The sequence below is a fragment of the Arvicola amphibius genome, chromosome 8, assembly GCF_903992535.2.
Source record: "Arvicola amphibius chromosome 8, mArvAmp1.2, whole genome shotgun sequence".
Lineage (NCBI taxonomy): Eukaryota > Metazoa > Chordata > Mammalia > Rodentia > Cricetidae > Arvicola > Arvicola amphibius.
Genome location: NC_052054.1, coordinates 14,925,112 through 14,948,386, shown reverse-complemented (window position 1 = coordinate 14,948,386; position 23,275 = coordinate 14,925,112). Strand labels below are relative to the sequence as shown.

The following is a 23,275-nucleotide window of genomic DNA, read 5'->3' as shown; positions in this document are numbered from 1 at the left end:
GTATATTTTTACATTTTAATTGACATCATACTTTGTCATAATTTATAAAATATAGTTAATAAAATTATAGGATGAGATTACTTTACATATAAAAATTATCATAGAACTATAGTTACCTTTATTATTAGAAAATAATTTCATGAATTAGTTAGGGGTTCTAGTTGCAAACCTCACCTGAGACTTGCTTTGGTTGTTGGCAGTGGGGAAAGAATGGATGTCTATGGGAGACTCTGAGTGTCCTGGCTATTTTCAGACAGGCCTGGGACAGAGCAAGAGTTTACTCTCCAGGCCGTTAGGGCCTTGGGGCTGGGCTGAATCTCATCCTTGCTTCCGTTTCTGCCAGTGTGGCCACTTCACATCTCCCCCTTGTCAGTCTTCATTGCCATAAGCCGGGAATCCGGGTTGGCCACACTGTCGAGTGTCATAGACTATGACATTTTTCTAGCTAGTCAATACCAGCGAAGAACTCTGGCCTTTCTCTAGACAGGGTCACATCCCTGGACCAATTGCTACTCGTAGAAGGTTGAGTCACACATGCAGGGTCACTTCTGTGGGAGAAAGGTGAATCAGTTGCTGTTCCCTGAGCACCACTTTCTGGGGTCTGTGACACCTCAAGTTTGTGAACTTCTATTTCCTCAGATGTAAATGTCATAAAGGTCCTACTCCTTTCTGCTCAGAGCTCGTTCCAGCCTGCACAGCATTCTGAAGAACCATCACCCTCTCTACTCCCACTTGGCTCCATCAAGTACTTGCTTTGAAACAACTAACAGCTGTCACCATTTTGTCTGGCTCTCTGTCTTCATCCCTGGCTCTTTTACAAATTGAATTATTTTTAAAATAAAATGATACGTTTCCAGAATATAGTCAGATATTTTGATATACATAAGTGTAATGAAATGGTTACTGCATTCAAGAATCTCCCACATCAGTTTTCTGTGCATGGTAAGAGCACCCAAAATGCACTTTCAGCATTTCCAGGGCTCAACCTTGTGTGGCCAACTACCTGCTGTGTGATCTACAGGATCACTGCCCAATAGAAAGGTAATGCAGTACTTCCCAGTCAATCTCCCCACTGATCTGTCTTCCTCATTGCCATTGAAATTGTATTTGGAGTTAGAACATCATTGACGCTTAAAAAAACAGGAGCCTGTCATTGTGATTTACTATTTAGCCTGTCATTTACTATGAGTAAACCTTGAGGCCATTGTCCTGAGTGACAGAAGAGCAATGCCCTTCGCTTCTGACAAACGATACCTGAAAACCAGCTGCTGAAGCTCAAAGACATGTTTTGAAAATTTTAATTACATTTATCTATTCACTTATGTGTGTGAGTGAGTGTGCATGGGCACACACAACGTGGCCTGCCTACAGATGTCAAAGAACAACTTGTGTGAGTTAGCGACATCCTGGGGATTGAACACGGGACTTTAGCTATGGAGCAATCTCCCCTGTGCCGTGCTGTCAGCCATAAACGAGAGCATTTAAGAACTTGGATGTCCACCTCCTCCCTGTGGCTTTTGTCTGAAGATTATTGGGTATAATCAGAGATAGAGAGACATGCTTTTGAGACTGCTCAGATGCCAAGGACATGGTTTCTTGCTGATACGGAATTCTTAGAAAACATCACAAGTGCGTTTTCTTTTTTGCAAGCGTTTGTTAGCTTTTCCCTCTTAAAAATACCCTTTAATAATAATGAAAGCATCCAACTTACATAGTAGAGAATTAGGAGCCAGTGATTTTAAAATGTAAATTTCTTTGACGACCATATTGTTGAAATATATTTTATCTTGTGGCAAGGAGGGTTCTTTCGGCTTGCCATGTTTTCCCTAAGAAAACTATGACTGCAACTTTCTCTTTCCGTAGAGTGGGTTCTGATTCTATTGTGAACTTAGCATTTTTAGTGAATTAAAAAAATGAAGGAAATCCAAACCCCAATAACTTTTATAATGGCTTCTTCAGAATAGAGTTTGGAGTTGCATGGATCATTAATCAATGGAAGGGCAGAGATTGCAAAGGAGTAATCATACATGTCTTGAGATATATTCTACTAAATACAATTTCACACTTCTTCACTGGGCTCTTGTGTCAGCAATGAGGAAATTTTAGGGAGCAGGGATTAGGGAGAGGAGGTTTTTTTTCTGCCTTGCAGCTGGGCTCAGATGTTTTGGGGTTCTTCTGGCTACAGATTTCTTTTTAAAATTAAAAAATACTTTCATTGTAATTGCACCCTCCCATATACCCCTTCTTCCCTCCAATTATTTTCATGTCCCCTCTAACACCTTCCATGTCTCAAATCAGTGACTTTTTTCTTTGCTTCTCTCTCTCTCTCTCTCTCTCTCTCTCTCTCTCTCTCTCTCACACACACACACACACACACACACACACACACACACACCCGGTGGAGTAAATATATAAATACAACCTGCTGATACTTATGTACATATGATTTCAGGGTTGACTGTTTGGAACTGGATGAGCAACTAGGGCCTCATCTTTGGGAAGGCTAATTCACCCTCTGTCCGCAGTCATTAGTTGTCTGTAGGGGTTTTTGTTTGTTTGTTTTTTGATTTTTGGCTATGGCTGGGGCCCCATGATGTATTGCCTCTTCTGCATTAGCATGTCTCCTGATATTTTTTTTCAGTTCTTATTTAGACAGCCATATTAGTAAGGCATGAGTGTAGCTTGCCTGTTATTTCTGGAAGACACAGTCTTTCAGCAGGCCTCCTGGTCCTCTGGATCTTACAATCTTTTGGCCTTATCTTCCTTGGTTTCACGAGTCCCAGGTACAGGAGTTGTACTGTCGATGTATTGGTTAAAGTTTGGTGCCCCGTGATCAGTTGATATATGCATTTTTACCAGTTATGGATTTCTGTAACACTCTCCATTTTCTGCCAAGAGAGGTTTCCTTAGAGAGGGATGAGAGCAACAATTACCTGGGAGTGTAAGGGTAAGTTTTAGAATGTAGTTAGGACTCATGCTGATCTAATAAAGTGTTATCTATGACCTCACCAGCCCTGGATAGTTGAGAAATGACGTTGATCTCTCAGTGGTGGGATGAGGGCCATCTGAGATGATGTTCTCAGGAAGAAGTATGACTTCATTGTCTTGAGTGGTCTGGATGTCTAGGAAGGTGTGTTTCAAGGATGCTTCTGCTTTTGCTGAATGACCATCAGGTGTTCACTTTGCTCTTTGCCAGGCTACATGACAACTGTAACCTACGTATAGAAATTGTCCCCAACCTTGAGGACTGGGAAGTAGGACTAATCATGCTACAAGGATGACATTTGCCATGCAAATCACTACATGCTTCTTTGTGCATCCTGTATCTGTTCAGTGGCCATAAGATGAACAAAAACTTTGTACTCATCTACTACATCTTTTAGTTATTCTACTTTACACTTGAAATTATATGTGGAATTGAAATGTTATTTATTAAAAAGGTCTTGTCATTTGCAAGAATGTGGGGATATCTTAAGGCCATTGTGCTAAGTGTAAGAGAAAGAAAAATGGCCACCATGGGAACTAGCATTGACTGCTTCCCATTAGTTAGAAGAAATTGTTGGGGTTGATAAACTCGATTAGCTAATATTTTTTTCTCTCTCTTCTTTCTTTTTTTCTATCTTTTTTTTGAGGGGGGCAGAGTTTCTTTGTGTAGTCCTGGCTTCCCTGGAACTCTGTAAACTAGGCTGGTCTCAAACTCACAGAGATCTACCTATCTTTTCCTCCTGAGTGCTAGAATTAAAGGCATGTACCACCACCACCCCTCAATTAGCTGATATTTCTAAGAACGATGGACTAGCTACTTGTTTCCTTATTGTTGATGAGAACTAAGTCAAATTACAAAATCAGCAGTGTCTGACCTCAGGCTATTGATGTGCCGGGGAAGCCCCTGTTTGTAGAATCTTAAATGCCTCACTTTTCCGTCCTTACTTGTATCAGAATGTCTAGGCAGAGTTTTGCCTATAAAAAAACTTGGGAGAAACTCCCAAAGACCAGTGAAATTCTTAGTTAGCACTTCGTGACTCAGGAGTCCATTAAAACATGTGATCCAGCAGTTTGAAGGACCTCTCTGTCTCCATATTCTGCACCACATTTGATCTCAGTCAGCCATCTTTACCATTGCCCCTAAAGCATTAAAATGACACTGAGTTGGGACATGAGCTTGCCCTTGGCTCTGAGGGACCAGGACACTCGGCAGAACCCTGCTCAAGGTCCTTGCGTATTTACCCTGTCTGTCAAAATGCAAGAACATTTTCTGTTCCTTGCCTCTCAAGATGGGAACACTTTAAAATTCTTTCTACCACTTCTGGACATCAATGTTTAGTCTTTAAAGGAGTTGAAGTGGTAAGAGAGCTTGGAGAACTTTCTGGAAGCATGCAGTATGAAGGAGAGAAGGGCCAGGATGTTAGAGGAATGCTGCTTACCTTTGAATTAGTCACCCCAATCATTACACTGTCCTCTTTGTTTGATCCTTCCCTATTAGCCCATCTTTTTTTTTCTTTTTCCCCCACTGCCCCCCATATGTTCTGGAATCAAGGGTCTTGGGGCAAGACACCATGTCCTCGAGGTGATCAGAGCCCTATGCTGGACATCACAAGGGCAGGAGGGGGGGCAATTTCAGAGGGTCCTATTGTGGCCTGCATAACAGCACTAACGTGTGTGTGTGGAGCTAGGAGAAGCATTGCTGAATGAGACTCATTGTCTCTGGGGTGCTGTGGGGAGGTGCTGGTCACTGATCCCATCATGCCCGCCTTTCCCACAGCTGTTGGCTTGACTCTATGCCAGGTGGCTTTGCAGGTGGACTGCAGAGACTGGACACAATGGCATCCTGTCAACATTTGCAGGAGACGGGGTCTTGTGAGGACAGAGAGAAGGCCTTCTGACTTCACTTTCCTGTAGAGAAGGAAACTTTCCAGGGCTGTTGTCTTTCCTAGAATTCCTTCTTTAAAAACATCTGTTGGGAATACAGTTGGATATTAGTAATACTTTCTGCTTTAGATAAAAAGTAAAAGCCAAATACCATTTTGAGGTGGGTGTTGTCTCTAGTAAGATTAATTGGATAAGACTAGTGTGAAAATAGAATTTGGGATACGCGATTAAGACACTTGGTGTCCTTTTGTTTTGCTTTGTTTTGATTTTTGCTCATGCCACTGCATACAGATGTGGTTGTGAAATAGTTCACATCAGGGCCCACTGAATGTCCTCACTGGACTTTTAGGAATGTGTTCACTGAGACAGCCAAATTTGATTTCATTTGGTTTGGCTCATTGCACTGGCTGTGAATCAGAGAGTAGTCATTTTAATATCGAAGTGGATTTATTTACAAACATCCTGCTGCAATTATTCTTTCAGAGGTCATAAAGTTTTTTGTTTAATCTCTTCAAAAAATTTGCTTTCTAGTTTTTTCTTTTATCCATAGTTTGTGCTAGAATATGTTAAAGAGGTTTTCTAGAACAACAACAACAAAAAAATACAAGCCCTGATCCACAGATAAATGTAATATCTTTCATGTGGTTTATCTTTCGTGTTTGGTGAGAGAGAACCGTGTGTTAGGAATAAGTCTGGAGGTGACTGATTATATTGCTAATTCTGAAATGTTCTTATACGCTACAGTGATTTATTAAACTGTCCCATTATTATTGTAAGCAACAATTTAATATTTAAGTGTTCTGAGTCAGTATTGTGTTCCTTCTACTTAGCCAACCATGGCAATATTATACAAAAAAAAAAAAAAAAACCCAAAGACTCACGGATTAGACAGACCTGAATTTTAATGGTGGTTTTATCTTCTCCCAGTGAAGAGACCATGAGCAAGTTAGCTCCCTGGAGTCTCAGCTTCGGACTGTGTAGCTAGAGTAACCCGGCTCATTGTTTGCGATACTGAGATGAAGCAAAGCACTGAACTCACCAAGCACAGTGCCTAATTTATGAAAAGCACATGGCCCATGGTACTAGTCAGTCCTTGGCCACAGAGCCTGCCTCATGTGAGCAAGTCAGGACCAATAAAGTCTTCCAACTTTGATTCCTTTTTCTTCCTTACATAGATTCTTATGACAACTCCAAGTTCATTTTCTCAACCCCATCGCTAGGTATACATAACAAAAGTTTACCACTTGAACCATTCAAACTACACAGTTTGGTGCAGTTAGGTCCATTTATGTTGTATGAGTGGAACCCTTTTATTTCTTAAATTGAAACTGTGTCTTTCAGTAATAACTGCCTCGCTTTCTGATGAATCTTGATAGCCACTAGGCTGTCAGCACTGTGTATCTTTCAGGTACATCATGTACCCAGAACTATTTTTAGCTTTTTGTGTCTGGCTTGTCTTATTTAGCATTATGCTTTCCCCATTCACACATGTTGTAGTATATATTAGATTTTCGTTCTTTTAAAAGGCTAAATGGTAATTTTGTTGTATTTACATGCCACCTTTTGTATGTTTATTTAAGTCAGTAGACCTTGAATTGTCTCTGCTTTTTTTTGGCTATTATGAGTAATGTTGCTTTAAGTGTGGACATGCCCATATCTGTTTGAATTCCTATTTTCAATCACAGACATGTATGAATGTTTGATGTTGGGGACGGAGCCTAGAAAAAACGTTTCTAGCTTCATCTCTGCTGCTGTGATAAAATGGTGACCCAAAGCAACTCAAGGAAGGAAGGCATTTATTTTGTCTAACAAGATCCATCACCGAGAAAAGTCAGGGCAGGGACTCAGGTGGTGAGATGAAGTAGAAACCATGGAGGAACGCTGCTTGATGACTTGCAGAACGGCCTGTGGTTAGTTAGCTTTCTCAGGACTCTTAGCACAGGGAAGGATGTTTCCCACAGTGGGCTGGGCTCTCTTACATCAATTAACAATCCAGGCAGTCCCCCATAGACATATCCAAGGACCAATCTGATCTAGACAATCCCCCAACCTCTAACCCCCCACACTTATTTAATATTTTCCTGAAAAGAGGAATTGCCAGATATTTCACCTCCAATTTCATTTTGATTTGACTTTAGTATTTCTCTTGCAACTACCTGGCTGATGTCTTTCTGAACTCTTTCTTAATGTATTTAGAATTGTTCTATACCTCCTCTTCCCACCCACCCTCTCGAGTCAGATCCTTCCCGTTAACAGTAAGGACAACTTTTAGGACATCCTGGAGCGAAGCAGGAGCCTTTCACTCCCTCCTCCTCTTCTTCCAGGCCCAGGTATTTAGAAATCTGATGAAATCTTCTCATCTTCTTTTGCTTCAGGTACCTTAGTACTAACAGATGGTTAGTACTTATTTTGATATGAATTTTTCTCGGCCATAATTGATAATGCTCCTAATCCTTCATTTTTATATCAGTCATTCCTACATTCCCACTTTCACTTAGAAACTTTTTGAATTCTCCAGACCCTATTCAATCCCTTGACCATCTTCCATTTCTTCTATTGGTGGCCCCAAGAACCTGGTGTTCAGTTTTACCTGGCTTCTCTCAGTGCATTCTTTTTCTTTGGTACTAGCGATTGATGTACGTGACTCTACAAAGATGAGACTCCACTTAATGGGCAAGGGTCAGCTCGGGATTTTCCCATCTTCTTCTGTATGTAAGGCAGGTAATATGCCTGGTCCTCTGTAAATCATATCCAGAGACCTGACCTGTGCCCGTTACCCTCTATATAAGGGTTTCTTTTGTCCAATGTTCAATATCAGTTTCTTTTTGACATTCCTTGCATATTTTTAAATTAAAGGGCATGACATCAGCTTGGCTATGTCAATGCTCTGCTTCACTTCCTTATGTACAGGTATCCTGGGTCTCATAACACCCATTTATAACACCTATTGGTCAGATAGCTGTTGAGAAGTCTACCATGATTGCCAGCAGTAGCATAGATCACGTTCTTAAATAAAGAGGTTGTTAGACAAGTTTAGCCTTCTGTTAATGAAGGTTCCAGGGATAGGTGAGTCCAGTCTCTCATGTGAGTGAGACTTTGATTCAAAACCCATCTGTTGTGCTAACTGTAAGCCTACAACTGTAAACTGTGGATTAATATAACTCCTTTTTTTGTAGTGATGAGGTGAGCAGGCCTGCTTTTTGTCCCGCCCGGCTCAGGCATAGCTAGCTTAGCCCCAGAAATAATAACACACAAACTATATTCATTTAAACACTGCCTGGCCCATTAGTTTCAGCCTCTTATTAGCTATTTCTCACATCTTGCTTTAACCCATATTTAGTAATGTGTGTAGCACCACAAGGTGGTGGCTTACTGGGAAAGATTCAGTAGGTATGACCTGGAAGCTGGCTCCATGGCGTCTTTCTCAGAGAGGAGAGGCATGGCGTCTGCCTGAAGCATCTGCCTCACTGCCTTCTTCCCAGCATTCTGTTCTGTTTACTCTGCCTACCTAATTTTCTGTCCTATCAAAGGGCCAAGGCAGTTTCTTTATTAACCAATGAAAGTAACACATAGACACTCCTCCATCACTTTTTTCATATAGTTACTAGGGGATTAAATAAAATTGCACACGTGACACAGCACTTGGTCCATCATGTTTGGTATGGAAACAGTTGGTTATCTTGGAGAGGATCATCAGATGAGCTCATGAAAGAGTCTCTAGGCAGGAAGTGAGATAAAGAAGTTAAGGAGAGCATGCTCTTTCCAGGATGTTGCTGCTCACATCTGCCTGCTGCCCCTTTTGTATAGCAGAGCTTTGTCAGTCTGCCTACACATTCTGCGGTCTTCTCAAATGTCACACCCATGTCTTCACATATTCTCCATACCCTGTTACCTGAAGAGTAATGAAGATGATCTCTCTTACCCCCAATGGCTTGACTCTTGATTAAATTTGACGATGGTTGTAAAAAACCTTATCTACTGACTAGAAACTCTTCAGATAATAAATTTTGATTCTTTCTCAAGCCAGAAATATGGAATTTGACTCTGTTGTTCATGATGGGCAACAGCAATGATAACCACTTCAGGTAACAACATGGGTGAAAGCCAGATTCTAGAGTGCTCTGTGTTATAAATCCAGGGTACTTGGGCTGATATGTTAAACACACTCTTGAGTTGTGATGTTTAATGTATGACGTGCTTATTGGGATGTAATGCTGCCATAAGTCATAGGATGTCTGTATAGTCTTTCACTAACAAATCAAAATATCAATTTTCTTTTGTTTCAATGTCTGCATAATCGAAACATAAATCTATTGTAAATCCACATAGGATTCAAAGCTGTATTTAACACTCTACAAATACATACTGATGCTTAAAGAAATACATTTAGATTTCATCTCTTCTTTGGCAATCTAAACTATGCAGGCACAACTTCTGGATGCTTCAAGTTCTAATGAACTCTTGTCAGTTTTATAGAAAGATTTTGGTAAGGGTCTCTTATAAAGAGAACGTGGAGGTAGTGGAGTTCATAGGTGTTACCTAAATGAATGAATCATTGAGTTATAAGAGAAGAAAATGATGAGAAGCAAATAGCAATGATATGCTCCTTGTGGGCCAAGAGGTAAAAACACTTACTGCACAGGCCCAAGGGCCTGAGTTCAATCCCCACAGCCCACAAAAATCCAGAGGAGGTGTCTGGCATATGAAATCCCAGCACTTCTTTGGTGAGATGGGAATCAGGGACAAAATAACTACCCAGAAGATCATGGACCCACTGGCTTATGGGTCCTGTGGGGAGAGATCCTGCCTCAACAAGGCAGAAGGAGAGGATTAACTCTGGAACTTGTCCTTTGCCCTCCACGTGTGAACTATGATGTGCACACGTGTTATAACAAAGAAAACATTTTTAGAAGTATTATTAGGGTTCTCCAGTGAAGCTTTTGGGCAAGATTGGCTACAGTTGGCTTTTACTTGATGTATGGATGTTACACATTATAGATGTCATTTATCCTCAAGAATTCACTTTGATTTACATGACTTAAAGTGTCATGAGCCAGTGAGCTGAGGGCTCATTTGGGTTAACAAGTGTTAGGCACTTTTTGCTCATTTTGATTGGAGTACGTGTGGTAGTACTTTGAGAACTGAGTGAGAAATATCTTCTGTGGGCACAGATATTTGAACACTTGAGCCCTAGTTTGTAGCATTATCTGGAGAGGTGGCACAGCTGTTGGAGGAAATATGTCATTGGGGGAGGGTTTTAGGACTTATATGGCCTTGGCTCACTTTTAGTGTGATCTCTGTTTCGTGCTCCTGGATGAAGATGTGTGCTCTCAGCATCTTCTACTGGCTGTCAGCTGCCATGCTCCTCTACTATTGTGATATTCCCAGTCTCTCTCTGGAATCATAATCCAAAATGAACCCTTTCTTCTCTAAGTTGCCTCTGGTCATGGTGGCTTATCACACCAACAGAAAAGTGACCGACACAGTGACTATTTCCTTTATAGAGCCCAACCTGTCCCCTCCCATGACCTGGGTGCCTGAACAGTTTGGTGGCGAGACAATCAGAGCCTTGGTGTCTTTGCTTGCTTCTGCTAAAAGCTGTGTTCACCAAGCCCGCTCTGTGCCTGACGATGTGGCGGGCATAGTAGGATGATGATCCAAGTGGGGTCCGCTGCCTGCTAAACCTGAGCCCACTTGCGGATTCAGACAAGTGATCCAGTGTAGCGTGGTGAGAGCGATGTTAGGACTCGGTGAGCTCGCTGTGGAAGCTGAGTTGCAGAGGCGCCTGTTCTGTGAATGGCGCTCTTGAAACATGCGTAGACCATGCTCCTCCATGGGTGCTGATGTGTTGCTCTTGGTGAAGTAAGTAACCCTCACCCACATGCATGCAGGAGACCCCAAAGGGTCACAGTAAAAGGACATAAAATAGGCAGACTTGGAAAGAAGAAGGGATTTGATGGTGGAAGAGCGTGAGAGAATATAATGTGCAAAGTTCATTGACTTTGATCAATTAACGTTGTATATGAATGAAACTGTAGAGAAATAAATGCACTTTAAATTTTTAAATTCATTTTACATGCCAACCACAATCCCCCTTCTTTCCCTTCATCCCCCTACCTCTCATCACCCCTCCCCCCATCCACTCCTCAGAGAGTGGATCATCCACGCCTCCAATTGTGCGTCAACAAAGTCTGGCATATCAAATTAAGGCAGGACTAAGTCCTCCCACAGCTATCAAGGCTGAGCATGATATCCTACCACAGCAAATGGACTCCAAAAAGCTAATCGATGCATCAGGAATAAATCCTGGTCCCACGTCCAGGGGCCCCACAAAAAGACCAAGCCTCATAGCTGTCACTCACATTCAGAGGGACTATTTTGGTCCCACCCAGGCTCCCCAGATGTCAGTCCAGAGACCATGAGCTCTCACTAGCTCGGGACAGCTGTCTCTGAGGGTTTCCCTGTCATGATTTTGACACCCCTTCCTCATATGATCCCTCCTCCCTCTCTTTGACTGGACTCCAGGAGCTTGGCCCAGTACTTGGCTGTGGATCTCTGCATCTGCTTCCATCAGTTACTGGGTGAAGGTTCTATGATGACAATTAGGGTAGTCACCAATCTGATTACAGGAGGTCAGTTCAGGTACCCTCTGGACTATTGTTAGGAGTCTTAGCTCAGGTTATCCTTGTGGATTTCTGGATTTTTCCCTAGCCCAGGGTTCTCACTAATCCCATACTGGTTCCCTCTGTCAAGATCTTGCTTTCATTGCTCTCCTCCTCTGTCCCTCCCCAACTCAGCCCTCCTGTTTCCTCATGTTCGTATCCCTCTTTCCTTCTCCTCTTCCCCCTACCCACCTTCAGTCTACCCAGGAGATCTTATCTATTTCCCCTTCCTAGGATGATCCACGCATGTCCCTTTTAGGGTCCTTCTTGTTACCTAGCTTCTCTGGGACTGTAGGTTGTAGTCTGGTTATCTTTTGCTTTACATCCAATATCCTCTTATGAGTGAGTACATACTGTGTTTGTCTTTCTGGGTCTGGATACCTCACTCAGGATGACTTTTTTTTTTCTAGTTTCATGCATGGAACTAAGTACATTTTTAAAATAAATTAAAAAAAATGTTGTGAGTAATAGAGTAAAAGAGAAATGAAGAAGACACCCCAAGTCTACCCCTGTCTTCCATTTACACCCCCACACATGCACCTTCCCTCCCTTTCTCTCTCAAACACATTTTTGTTTATTTGACACCCTGAGTCTACCCCTGTCTTCCACATATACCCACACCCCCAAGATACCCCAAATCTACCCGTCTTCCACACACACCCACACAGCTTTCCTCTCTTTCTCTGTCACACACATACTTGTGTTTACTTTAAATAACTGGCTCTGCCTTGAAAAAAATTAAACAGTTGGTTTGATCTCTCTAGGTGTCTCTGTGTGTGAAACAGTGGGATGGGAGCGTAGTGGGAGGGTCAGTGAAGAAGGTGACCTCTGGTGAGTCTCTGTGTGTGGTTTCATGGTTGGTAGTTGAGAAGAGAGAGCCTGCAGACACACGAAGATGGTCACTGTCTTAGTTACTGTTTTGATGCTGTGACACCATATCCAACAGAACTAGCTGAGCAGAGGAACGATTATTTTGTCTCACAGGTTCAAATAATCTCCATCCACTCTTGCAGGGCAGGCATGATCACAGCAAGCCTCCATCTGAGGTGGTGGGAGTCTAAGGCAGGGTCTGTCAAATGGTGTGTAAATGGGGGGGGGGGCACAGGCAGGTTTGGGTGTAGATTTCAAAGATCCACCCCATGGTGACTTGCTTTTCCCAGCCAGGCCCTACCTTCTAAACAGCAAACAAATCAGAGACTACACATTCGAGATTCAAACCCCAGCAGTTGTTCAACTGGTAATGCCAGTTCCAAAGGGTCTGTGAGTCAATTCTGGATGGAGGGATGGATGCTGGGTGCACTGACTAAAGCCCCCAAAAGGAGATGTGGTCTGAGGTTGCTGCCAAAATGTCCTGAGGAGAAGGGAGACAAAGGAAGAGTCCAGGGTATTAGATTTCTCTCAAGCTACTGTTTGCTTTAATTAGGTCCTTGTTTATCTTTCTTTTGAGTGTCTGGATATGGAACGTTGTTTATTTTCATAACTAACAAATGTGGGCTTTCAGAGCGATAATAATAAAAAGGAAACAGCTGCCGCAAGAGAATAAATGAGAAGGAAAAGTCAAGAGGAAGGAATCCTAGAGAAGCCGAAGGAAAAGTCCTCGTGTCGCAAAGCCCCGTCTTTCTTGGGGACCAGGTTTGCCTGGCAGTCCTTGCATGTAGGTCTCATCCGCATCCTCTCCCTACACTTCCCACTGCCCAAGATCTATATTCCTCTGAAGGATTTTTATTTAATTTTTTTTCTGTGTGGTGATGATGGGACCCAAGTTTTTGTATGTGCTAGGCAAGTGCTCGACCATGGAGGGGCATCCCCAAGGCCTCGCTTTTTATTCTTGGTGAGAAGGAAAACAGTGTTTAGTTGTGCAACCCTCTACCTGAATAGTACATTTTCGATGTATTGTTTTCCAGTCCTCCAGTCTTGTCATAGGGTCACTGCTTCTTGTCTCTGCAGTTAAATTACTGTAGGTTTCTCTCATATAATTGAGCTGGTTCTCAAAAATTGATTCTAGTTCAGTATAATTTTCTCATAAATCTTTTTTCTTACAAGATTAAAGAGGGTTTCTAAAGGAGTTGGGGAAATACTTGCTTTGACATCAGGCAGTTACAGAGTTATATCAAGTGTGGGGGGAAGACAGCCTTGTGGCCTTTTAATCTAATATTAGTTGAAAACTTAAAAATTGTCATCCCTGGGGTTTGCTTAGGGAAGGTAAGCTTGGCCGGAGATAGCAAACATGTACTGCTTATTAAAATCTTTTGCTAGTCAGCTTATTGATTGGACTAATATTAGCTTATTCTGAGCACTGTCACAGAAGGCCTGCATTGTGACCATAATACTGGGACTCTGCTCTCACGCTTGTTAAACGATGGAGTCAATTGCACAGATCTGGTGCGCTTTATGTATTAGACATGTTCGTTCAAGAATGTCACCTGGTTTCAAGGAGATAGACATCTATAGTGGATAACCAATCCAAATAGAGAGGCAGCCAGTTTGTTTGTGACTCACTTCACTCCTCCCCTCATCTTCTGGCTTGCAAAATGCCTGGCTATCATAGAGAAAGTGAGTCAACGCAGTATTTGGTTTACGTAGCTATTAAATATTTCTTCTGTGGCTTAATAACGTGTATTTAATTTTTTAGAACTAAAATATATCGTTGTATTCCTTGTAAACACCAGAGGAGGTAGAATACTAAAAATTGCCTTAGGGCAACAGAATGATGAACCATTTGCTTATAGTCTGTTGACTCTTTGTCCAGATCAACTTTGTTCCCCATTCGATGCCTTCCTCAGTTTCTCCCTATTAATAAAGACAATGTGCTCGGGCACAGCGGTACATGCCTTGACTCCAGGCAGATCTTTGTGAGTTCAAGGCCAGACTGGACTACATAGTGATACTCCATTTTTTTTTTAAATCACTGTGTTCTGCATTTTTTTGAGGCAATGTGAATGAAGTCTCTTGCCAGAGTTTCAAATTTATAGCCCTGCTTACTGTCTTCACCGGTCTCCCTTATGCAATAGGAGAATGAAGGTGTTAGTTGGTCTGAGACCTATTTACACAATAGCTTTCATAAACTATATATGAAGATGGAGTCTTATATTTCTTTTCAAATCCCCACCCCATCCTATTCTAGTTGGGTCTGGTTCTCATGTTGCCCAAGGGGCAAAAGAGCCTGTGTTCAAATATTTCAGTAGCTTGTATCTTGCCCTTAGTGAACAGGGGACTAGAGGCCTGTTTAATGTCTCTAAATTAGTATGTGCACTTTATTTTGCTTTGAGAATGTAAAACATGTCCTTAGTTTAAATTCAAGACTTTACCCTACATAATGTTTGGCATTGTGTGAGGAATTCCCACAGGAGCAGCTAGTGAGAGGTAGTTTAGTATAAAACCAATGGCTTGTGTTGAGCCACTCAAGAGAGGGAAGGAAAGGTGACCCCAGAGTGGACATTTCTGAGGAGTCCAACTGGGTAAAAAGGGCATTGATACAACGTGGAAGTTAACATGAAGGGATGAGCTTGCATATGTCCAGATTTGATAGAGAGAACCAATAGTCAAGAAAGGAAAGAAAGGGCATTGGATAACTTGATCAATCTGAGCACTGTCATTATCCCTTGCTTTACACTGACTCATTTCTAAAGTCTTAGAATAATGGCTCAACAATTATATAATTATTATATATGTATGTCATTATCTTTTCTAGCTTAGACAGGAGGAAATGGCCACTATCTTACTCAGCATCCCCTAGCTAGCACTTGACTGACTAACTTCAATCCAGCCTACTACTCTGAGTTGAATGTAGATATTCTGCAATTCATCTGAATATCTAATAAGTTAAAGATTCCTCGTTTTCTCTTTGAATTTCTGAACAGTTTGACTTATGACCGTTCTTCTGACATTATTTAGTAAGTGGCCTGAGAGATCCCATTGAAACCCAGACCAAAACCAACCCCAAACCAAAACAAAGCTTATAGAGAGAAACCCTGGCCTTGTGAATGTTGCTTACGACATTTTCCTGCAACACAAACAAAACCCACATCATATTGTCCGACACAGGTTGTGTGGAGGGGAGAAGATTTGCCCAGACGACTCCTAAAGCGATCCTCTGAGGCATAGATTAAGGATAACAGAGCTTTGGTTTGCACATAGGACAGAGAAGAAGGAAAGTTGGGTAGTAGCTCACCAAGGTCAAGCCACGGCTATGAAACACACGTTCCAGAAGTTTCCATGTAGATTCTGACCTGCTAGGTTTCCCGAAATGATACTCATGTGGTTTTCCTGCTTTCACTAGGACACAATGACTACATGTGCCCAGCCACAAACCAGTGCACCATCGACAAGAACAGAAGGAAGAGCTGCCAGGCCTGCCGGCTGCGCAAGTGTTACGAAGTCGGCATGATGAAAGGCGGTAAGTGCCTGAGGTGCTGATGCAGGGGGCTGGCTGCTGCAACCCCAGAGCTGGCTCTTTCCCATTTTAGCACCTTTTCTCTCTTTTTCTTGGGTTTGGAAAAAACGTTTTCAGGACGCATAGTAATTGTTTTTAATCGGAAGCAACTAGAACCGAAAATTCTACCATGCCACCTTGTGTTTTATATTTTCATGGTAAACATTGCATTGGAAATCAAAGGTGTGTGGGAGGTACTAGGCGAAGGAGGGCTCCTCTGTGACTCACTCTGGGAAGGTGTTGATGTTACAGTTGATATAGCTAATGCCAGAAAATGTTATTAAGAGATGAACTTTCCTCAATGGAGACTCCAGGATGGGAGAGCGAGACAGCTGCGAGTCTGCCTCTATTGTTTTATGTCACTTAGGAAATCTGCATTTCAGTCAAAAGGCATTAGAGGAGCTGAGTCAGCAGCCTCCACAGCCTCTGTGTCTGGCCTGATAGTGGGGTGGTTCCTGCAGTGTGACATTGCTTTATCTTTGTGGCTGCTGGTGCGTGGGTGCACGCCATCTCCTCCTGGCTCCTCACCTGTTCAGTCTCCCAGCTTTCTTGCGTGGGACTCTGAAGTCTAGTCTTCTTTGGGGAATTATTAGATAATCCAACACGTGGTTATCTGAGAGATTCCTTTGAGTTCTTGAGTCGGGAATCTTACCGATGGATCATCGATTCTAATCTTGGGTTGCCTTCTCTGTAGTGACAAGGACCAAACAGGTATTGCAAGATGGAAGTCGAGTCCCGGATGCATTCAGATGTCTCCACAGTGACACAGGGAAAAACAAGTCATGTGGGTTATCCTGGGGAAAGGCTCTGGGAGCAGATGAGATAACAGAATGGGGCAGGTAGACACGGGCAAGTCAGAAGACAACTTCACATGTTTATTTTCAGGTACCATCCACTTGTCTAACAGGGTCTCTCACTGACCTGGAACTGCTCAAGCAAACTACACAAGCTGACCACTAAACCCAGACTTCCGCCTATCTCCATTTCACCATTGCTGAGCGTATCATTAATACTTACTTTATCTCACTGACTGGTGCATGCTTTTAATTCCAGCACCCAGGAGGCAGAGGCAGGTAGATCTCTGTGAGTTCTAGGCCAGCCTGGTCTACAGAGTGAGCTCCAGGACAGCCAGGGCTGTTACACAGAAATCCCTGTATCAGAAAACCAAAAAGGTACTTTGTTTCCTTGCTGTGATAAAAATACCTACCCCAAAACAACTTAAGGGAGATATGGGTCAATTTTTCCTCAACTTCTTGAGGCTAAAGTCTACCATGGCTTGGAAGTCAGGGCATCATACACTTGAGGTGGCTGGTCACAACGCAGCCACAGACAGGAGACAGAAAATGATAAATGTTCCCAATCAGCTCATTTATTTTTCTTTTTATGACATCCAGAATCTTAGCCCATGGTATAGTGTTACCCCACAGTTATGGTGAGTCTCTCCATCTCTGTTAACCCAGGTAGAAACTCCCTTACAGACATACACGAAGATCTGTCTCCTTGGCCAGGCTAGACCTGTCAGACTGGGATTACAAGTACTCATGTCCATACCCAGTTTTTCTCATGTGTGTCCTGTAGATCAAACTCCTGTCTTAAGGCTTATCAGAGAAGCTCTTTGCCAACTAAGCTATCTCCCCAATACAGAGGAAAGTCAAGTTTTAAATGATTAATACCAGGTCAAAGAGGGAAGAGGGAGAAATCCAGGAGTGGCAGTCAAGGTGAGGGCATGCTTGACTACCACAGCTTACTATGGAGGACACCTTCATTCCGTGGTCAGAATGAGACTTGGAACGTGACATTTAGAATTGTCTCCTAGCAAAGAGTTGAAATGTTGAATTTGTGCTTTGTGTGAGATATGACTACATGTCTTAAATGCCTGAAAAAGCAGCTGGAATTCAGAGGTAATTAATTCTAAGAACTGAACAGTCACATTCAGAAGATGACACCTTGAATCACAAATGGATTCAATATTTAGGAATTCATCTTTCTTTGTACTGCTAGAAAATTAGTCAGGCTTAATTAAACTCACCAAAAGCTTCCTACAGTAGCTTGATAAGTGACAGGAACATAACAGCTTCATAGAGTATGTTTCAGGGAGTAACTGCAGAGTCCAAGTTTCTCCTGTATGAACTGCAGGCAGCTTGAGCCAGGGATTCTTTCTCTCTGGAAAGTGAAAGGATCACCCTGAATATGTCCAGAGCATTTTGAAAAATGTATGGCACTCATACCTTGACACCCTTCCTAAAAACAATTCTTTAAAAAAAAATCCTAATCATTATGTAGCTAGAGCCATTTTGGCTGCATAAATCTAAACAATCCTCCCTCATTTCTCATCTAACAGAAATTCTGGTTGACAAAGACTTAGTGGGATGCTTCTGTTTTCAAATAGAAATGCAGATTTCCCTGTGCTGGGCCAGTCTGTGCTGTAATGGAGACTGCTGGTTTGTTTCCCAGCCACCCAGACCCGAATAATCACACAGAAACTATATTAATTGCAACACTGTTTGGCCAGTGACTCTAGTGTATTTCTAGCTAGCTCTTATATTGTAAATTAACCCATTTCTATTAATCTGTGTATGGCCACAACGCTGTGGCTTACTGGGTAAGGTTCTGGGCATCTGTCTCCTTCAGCAGCTACATGGTGTCTCCTTGACTCTGCCTACTCTCTCTATATATCTCTGTTCGGATTCCCCACCCAACTTTACTCTGCTCAGCCATTAGCCAAAACAGCCTTATTCATTAACCAGTAAGAGCAACGCATAGACAGGACAGCCTGCATCACTGTGTCAACACATGCTTGGTTTTTCTTTTTTAAGATTTATTTATTTATTATGTATACAACATTCTGCCTCCATGTATGCCTGCATGCCTGAAGAGGGTATCAGATATCATTATAGATGGCCTGAGCCACCATGTGGTTTCTGGGACTTGAACTCAAAACCTCAAGTTTTTTGTGAGTATTTTGTGACTGAAAAAATGTCTGTCTGTCTTAGTGTTCTAGGGCTGCTATAACAAAATGCTACACATTGGATGTTTTAAATGACAAAAATTAGCCTTCTCACATTACTGGAAGCTGAAAGTCTAAGGTTCACATGCTAGAGAATTTGGTTTCTGGTCTAGGTCTCACTTCCAGGCTTGAGGTATCTTAGTATAACATTTCCTTCTGGGTATATGTTCACCTTTCCATTTCTTAGAAGGATACCAGTTCTATTAAGTTAGGGGCTTACCCTTATAATTTCATTTAATCTTTATAAAAACAATTTTTCTTGTTATTTTATTTTATGTGCATGGGTACGTTGCTTGAATATATGTCTGTGCACCGCTTGCATGCCTGGTGCCCTCAAAGCTCAGAAAAAGACATCTGATCACCTGGAATTGGAGTTACAGATAGTTGTGAGCCTCCATGTCATAGAACCTGGATCCTCTGAAGGGGTAGTCAGTGCTCTTAACCTCTGACTCATTATCTCTCTAATCTTGACTTCATTTAATCTTAATTATCTCCATAAAGGACCTGTTCAAATATCACTTTGGATGCTGGAATTTTGATACATGAGTTTTCCTTCTGGGGGTAAAAATTCCCTACTTCCAGAGTGCCGCAAGAAAACACCACAGATCAGATGGCTTACCGAGAGAAATGAGCCTCGTCCTGGTACTGGAGGCTAGAAGCCTGTGGTCTGTGTAGCAGCTTTGGTTTCTTCTGGTGCCTTCCTCCTTGGCTTGCAGCATGCCACTTGCCCATGTCCTCACATGACCTTCCTTCTGCCCACACTCTCTTCCTCTTGTTGTAAGGACACCAGTTATTCCAGATTAGGGACTTATCCTTATGAGCTTGTTTAACAGCTCCTCAAATGCTCTGTTTTTCATGACAGATACATTCTGTGGTTCTGGGGATTGGGACTTCAAAATACAAATTCTGCAGGCATACGATTCAATATTTAGCAGTATCTTTTTAGGGTCCCCAGTTAACTACTCAGAGTCTGTCTATACGCACTGAGAATGTGTCTTCCTGACTGTTTCTTTTTTTTTCTCTCATGGTTTATTTTTTTTATATTTAAAAATTTCCATCTCGAGGGAGGGGGAAGGGGGCATAAAAAAAAAGAAAAAAAATTTCCATCTCCTTCCCTCCTCCTCCCCCCTCCCTTCCCTCCTCCTCCCCCTTCCCTCCGCTCCTTCTCCCCCTTCCCTCCCCTTCCCTCCACCCATACCTCCCCTCCCTCCCTCTCAGGGCCAAGGAGCCATCAGGGTTCCCCACTCTATGCTAAGACCAAGGTCCTCCCAACTCCCCCCAGGTCCAGGAAGGTGATCGACCAAGCTGAGAAGGCTCCCACAGAGCCCGTCCATGCAGAAGAATCAGAGCCCAGCGCCATTGTCCTTTGCTTCTCAGTCAGCCCCCGCTATTGGCCACATTCAGAGAGACGGGTTTGGTCGCATGATCCATCAGTCCCATTCCAACTGGAGTTGGTGATCTCCCTTTAGTTCTGTCCCACCGTCTCCATGAGTGAATGCACCCCTCACGTTCCTGACTTTCTCCCTCATGTTCTCGCTCCTTCTGCTCCTCATCAGGACCTTGGGAGCTCAGTCCAGTGCTCCAATGTGGGGCTCAGTCACCTTCCCCATCTTTCGCCAGCTGGAGGTTCCCTCACGGTCCTGACTTTCTTTCTCATGTTCTCTCTCCTTCTGCTCCTCATCAGGACCTTGGGAGCTCAGTCCGGTGCTCCAATGTGGGGCTCTGTCATTTTCTTCATCTATCGTCAGGTGGAGGTTCTATGGTGATATGCAAGAAATTCATCAGTATGGCTATAGGAACTGGCCTTTTCAGGCTCCCTCTCCTCAGCTGCCCAAGGAACTAACTGGGGGCGTCTCCCTGGAAACCTGGGAACCCCTCTAGGGTCAAGTCTCTTGACAACCCTCAGGTAGCTCCTTAAATTAAGATATACTGACTGTTTCTATTTATATACTTAGGCTTTGAGATGTGTTTTATCATAAAAACACAGCCTGTGAGAACATCTCATGTTAATCACCCTCATAAAGTATCTTTTGTAAAGCAATATGATTTATTGCACAGGATACCACACATGACTTCATGACACCATATGTATCAACCACTCTTAGCATAAAGACTTAATTTATAATTGGAAGTACCATTATAGCTAACTATAAAATTTATAGTTGTAAAAACACCTGTGATTGAATAAACCTTTGCAACATTATCCAACAGGTTCATAACCATCCAGTTTCTTAACCAGGCTAGATACCGATTGGGATATTGAATATACATACATAGTAAGAACGTGATTGGAGTTTAGAATAGGACTTGATTCTCTTATCGAAGACCTATTCTACAGAGCTAAGAGTGCATGGCTACCTGGGAAGATGACTTTCATTTGTTAGAATGCCTGCTGTCCCAGGCATCCCACCACGACTAGATTTGTTCTGAGAGCTGTGGTTCCAGAAGATGCAACATTTAAGATGTGCAGTTGAAATGCTTTTCCACCTGAGTGCATGTCTAGACCCCTCTGCCTTGGTTTTTCTTCCATTTTTGTCACTCAAAGTCTATGGTTTAGGAACATCTACTAACATGCATTGTTTAGGAAGGTCTTCCCTGTTGCCTCAGGCTGGGTTAGATTCCATGTTCTCGCTTGCATAGCATAGCTCCTCTGGATGAGCCACTCACTCTATTAGAACTTCCCAGTGGCTGTATGTATTGCTATATAGTTAACAAATTCCAGGCTGGCTCTTTGGAGTTCTTTCTTTGCCCTCTTTAGCCCTTAAAACAAGCCTCACAGCAGAGGTTTAAGAAATTTTTAATGAATGGACTCAGTCTGTTTAAATAATTATGTGTGTAGGACTTCTTACAAGGCATTGTGGGTAAAGAGACAATGAATACGGGCCTAGCCTCTTGCAGCCCTGTTCTCACAAGGCAAAGAGAACATCTGCATGTAATACAATCCAGAAGGCACGTCGAGGCTCGGTTGTGTTGGAGGATGGATGTTCAAATGACGAAACATCAGGATGGGAGTCAGAGCATCCGATAGCATTTCTGGCTTTTATCCAACCCAGCAGATCACACAGGCCATTTGATTTCCAGGTATCTACTATTTCTTGTGTGTTTGACAGTCTTGGTTAATGAAAAGAGGAAGGTTTCAGACGAGAAGCTCCGATTTAAACACTGGCTTCTCCTCAGACTCGGTAGGCAGCTCTGCTGGGGTCACTTTTAGGAGCCACGCTGTCCTCAGCTGCAAGGTGAGCTAAACAATTTCTTCTCCACCCGTTTGTCTAGAGGACCACAAATCACAACATATAAAAATATTTTACAAATCCAAAGTTCTACACAAGGTGAGTGATTGCATCACCTCCTAAGAACTTTATTGTCAACTTGCACCTTTAAAATTGTTTTCACTGGAGGCAGATATTAACAGGTTTACGTGTCTACTAGGTTAGCGTATCTAATTCCTTTGGAGGGTCAAAATCTGGCATAGACATATATGCCTTAAAATGGCCTTTTGATGTCTATGTTGTGTACAGTTGCATGATAAATGGGCTTTGTGGTTTATCCTTTAATCTTGCCAAAGATTTACAGAGACTTGTCGCAATAGCCCCAAAGGCATGTTGATGCCAGCATCCTCATTTTGCGGATGAGGAAATTGCCACAGGTTAATAGACAAGCAGAGTTTACTCCCTAAGTATACCGGTTAGGTTTCATGGAATTTTGCACTGAGATTTGAGATAGTAGAAGCAGTAAGCTAATCTGTAAATATTTTGATAACAGTGTTCTCACCCAAAATTCAAGAGGGTTCTAAATGATGTATTGTTTGAGTTACTCTGTTTTATTCATGCGGTAAGAGCATGAGCTCTTATTAGAGTTGCCAAGTAATTGCTCTACAATGTTTATTATAATATTTTTCTATCTGTAGTATTTTGGGTAATAAGAGATTAAATATGATCAAAACTTCCCACTATGTTAAAGAGGAAATAAAAGTGTTTTTTGAAAACACTTAATTTTTATTTATGGGGTACATAATCATTATGACCTAAGTCTGCTCTTTTTTTTCTTTTAAAACATGTTTCTTATTGTCGGGCTTTTCATATATACAGTGAAATATGATCATATTGTACTCCCCTCTAAGCTCCTTATCCCCAGTGTGGCCTTCTCAAGTTCATGGCTTTTTTGTTTGTTTGTTTGTTTGTTTTTGAAAACCCACTCAGAACAGTCAATTTTGTCCATATATACACAGGTGTGGGCATTGAAACCAATCAGTGCTCACTTTCCTATAGAAAAAGAAAAAAAAAATGATTCTCCCTCGTCAGCTAT

General features: G+C 42.2%; 1 protein-coding gene and 1 non-coding gene across 2 annotated transcripts in view; one reads left to right on the top strand and one right to left on the bottom strand.

Moving 5' to 3' along the window:
- Positions 1-23,275, top strand: part of Esr1 (estrogen receptor 1) — a 368,654-nt gene that overhangs the window by 159,014 nt on the left and 186,365 nt on the right. The window contains 1 exon segment of the mRNA XM_038339005.1: positions 15,811-15,927. Coding sequence (XP_038194933.1) covers positions 15,811-15,927 — 117 coding nt within the window.
- LOC119822089 lies at positions 4,511-4,603 on the bottom strand. The gene has a single exon (XR_005286694.1). It is a non-coding gene; the product is annotated as a small nucleolar RNA SNORD88 (small nucleolar RNA).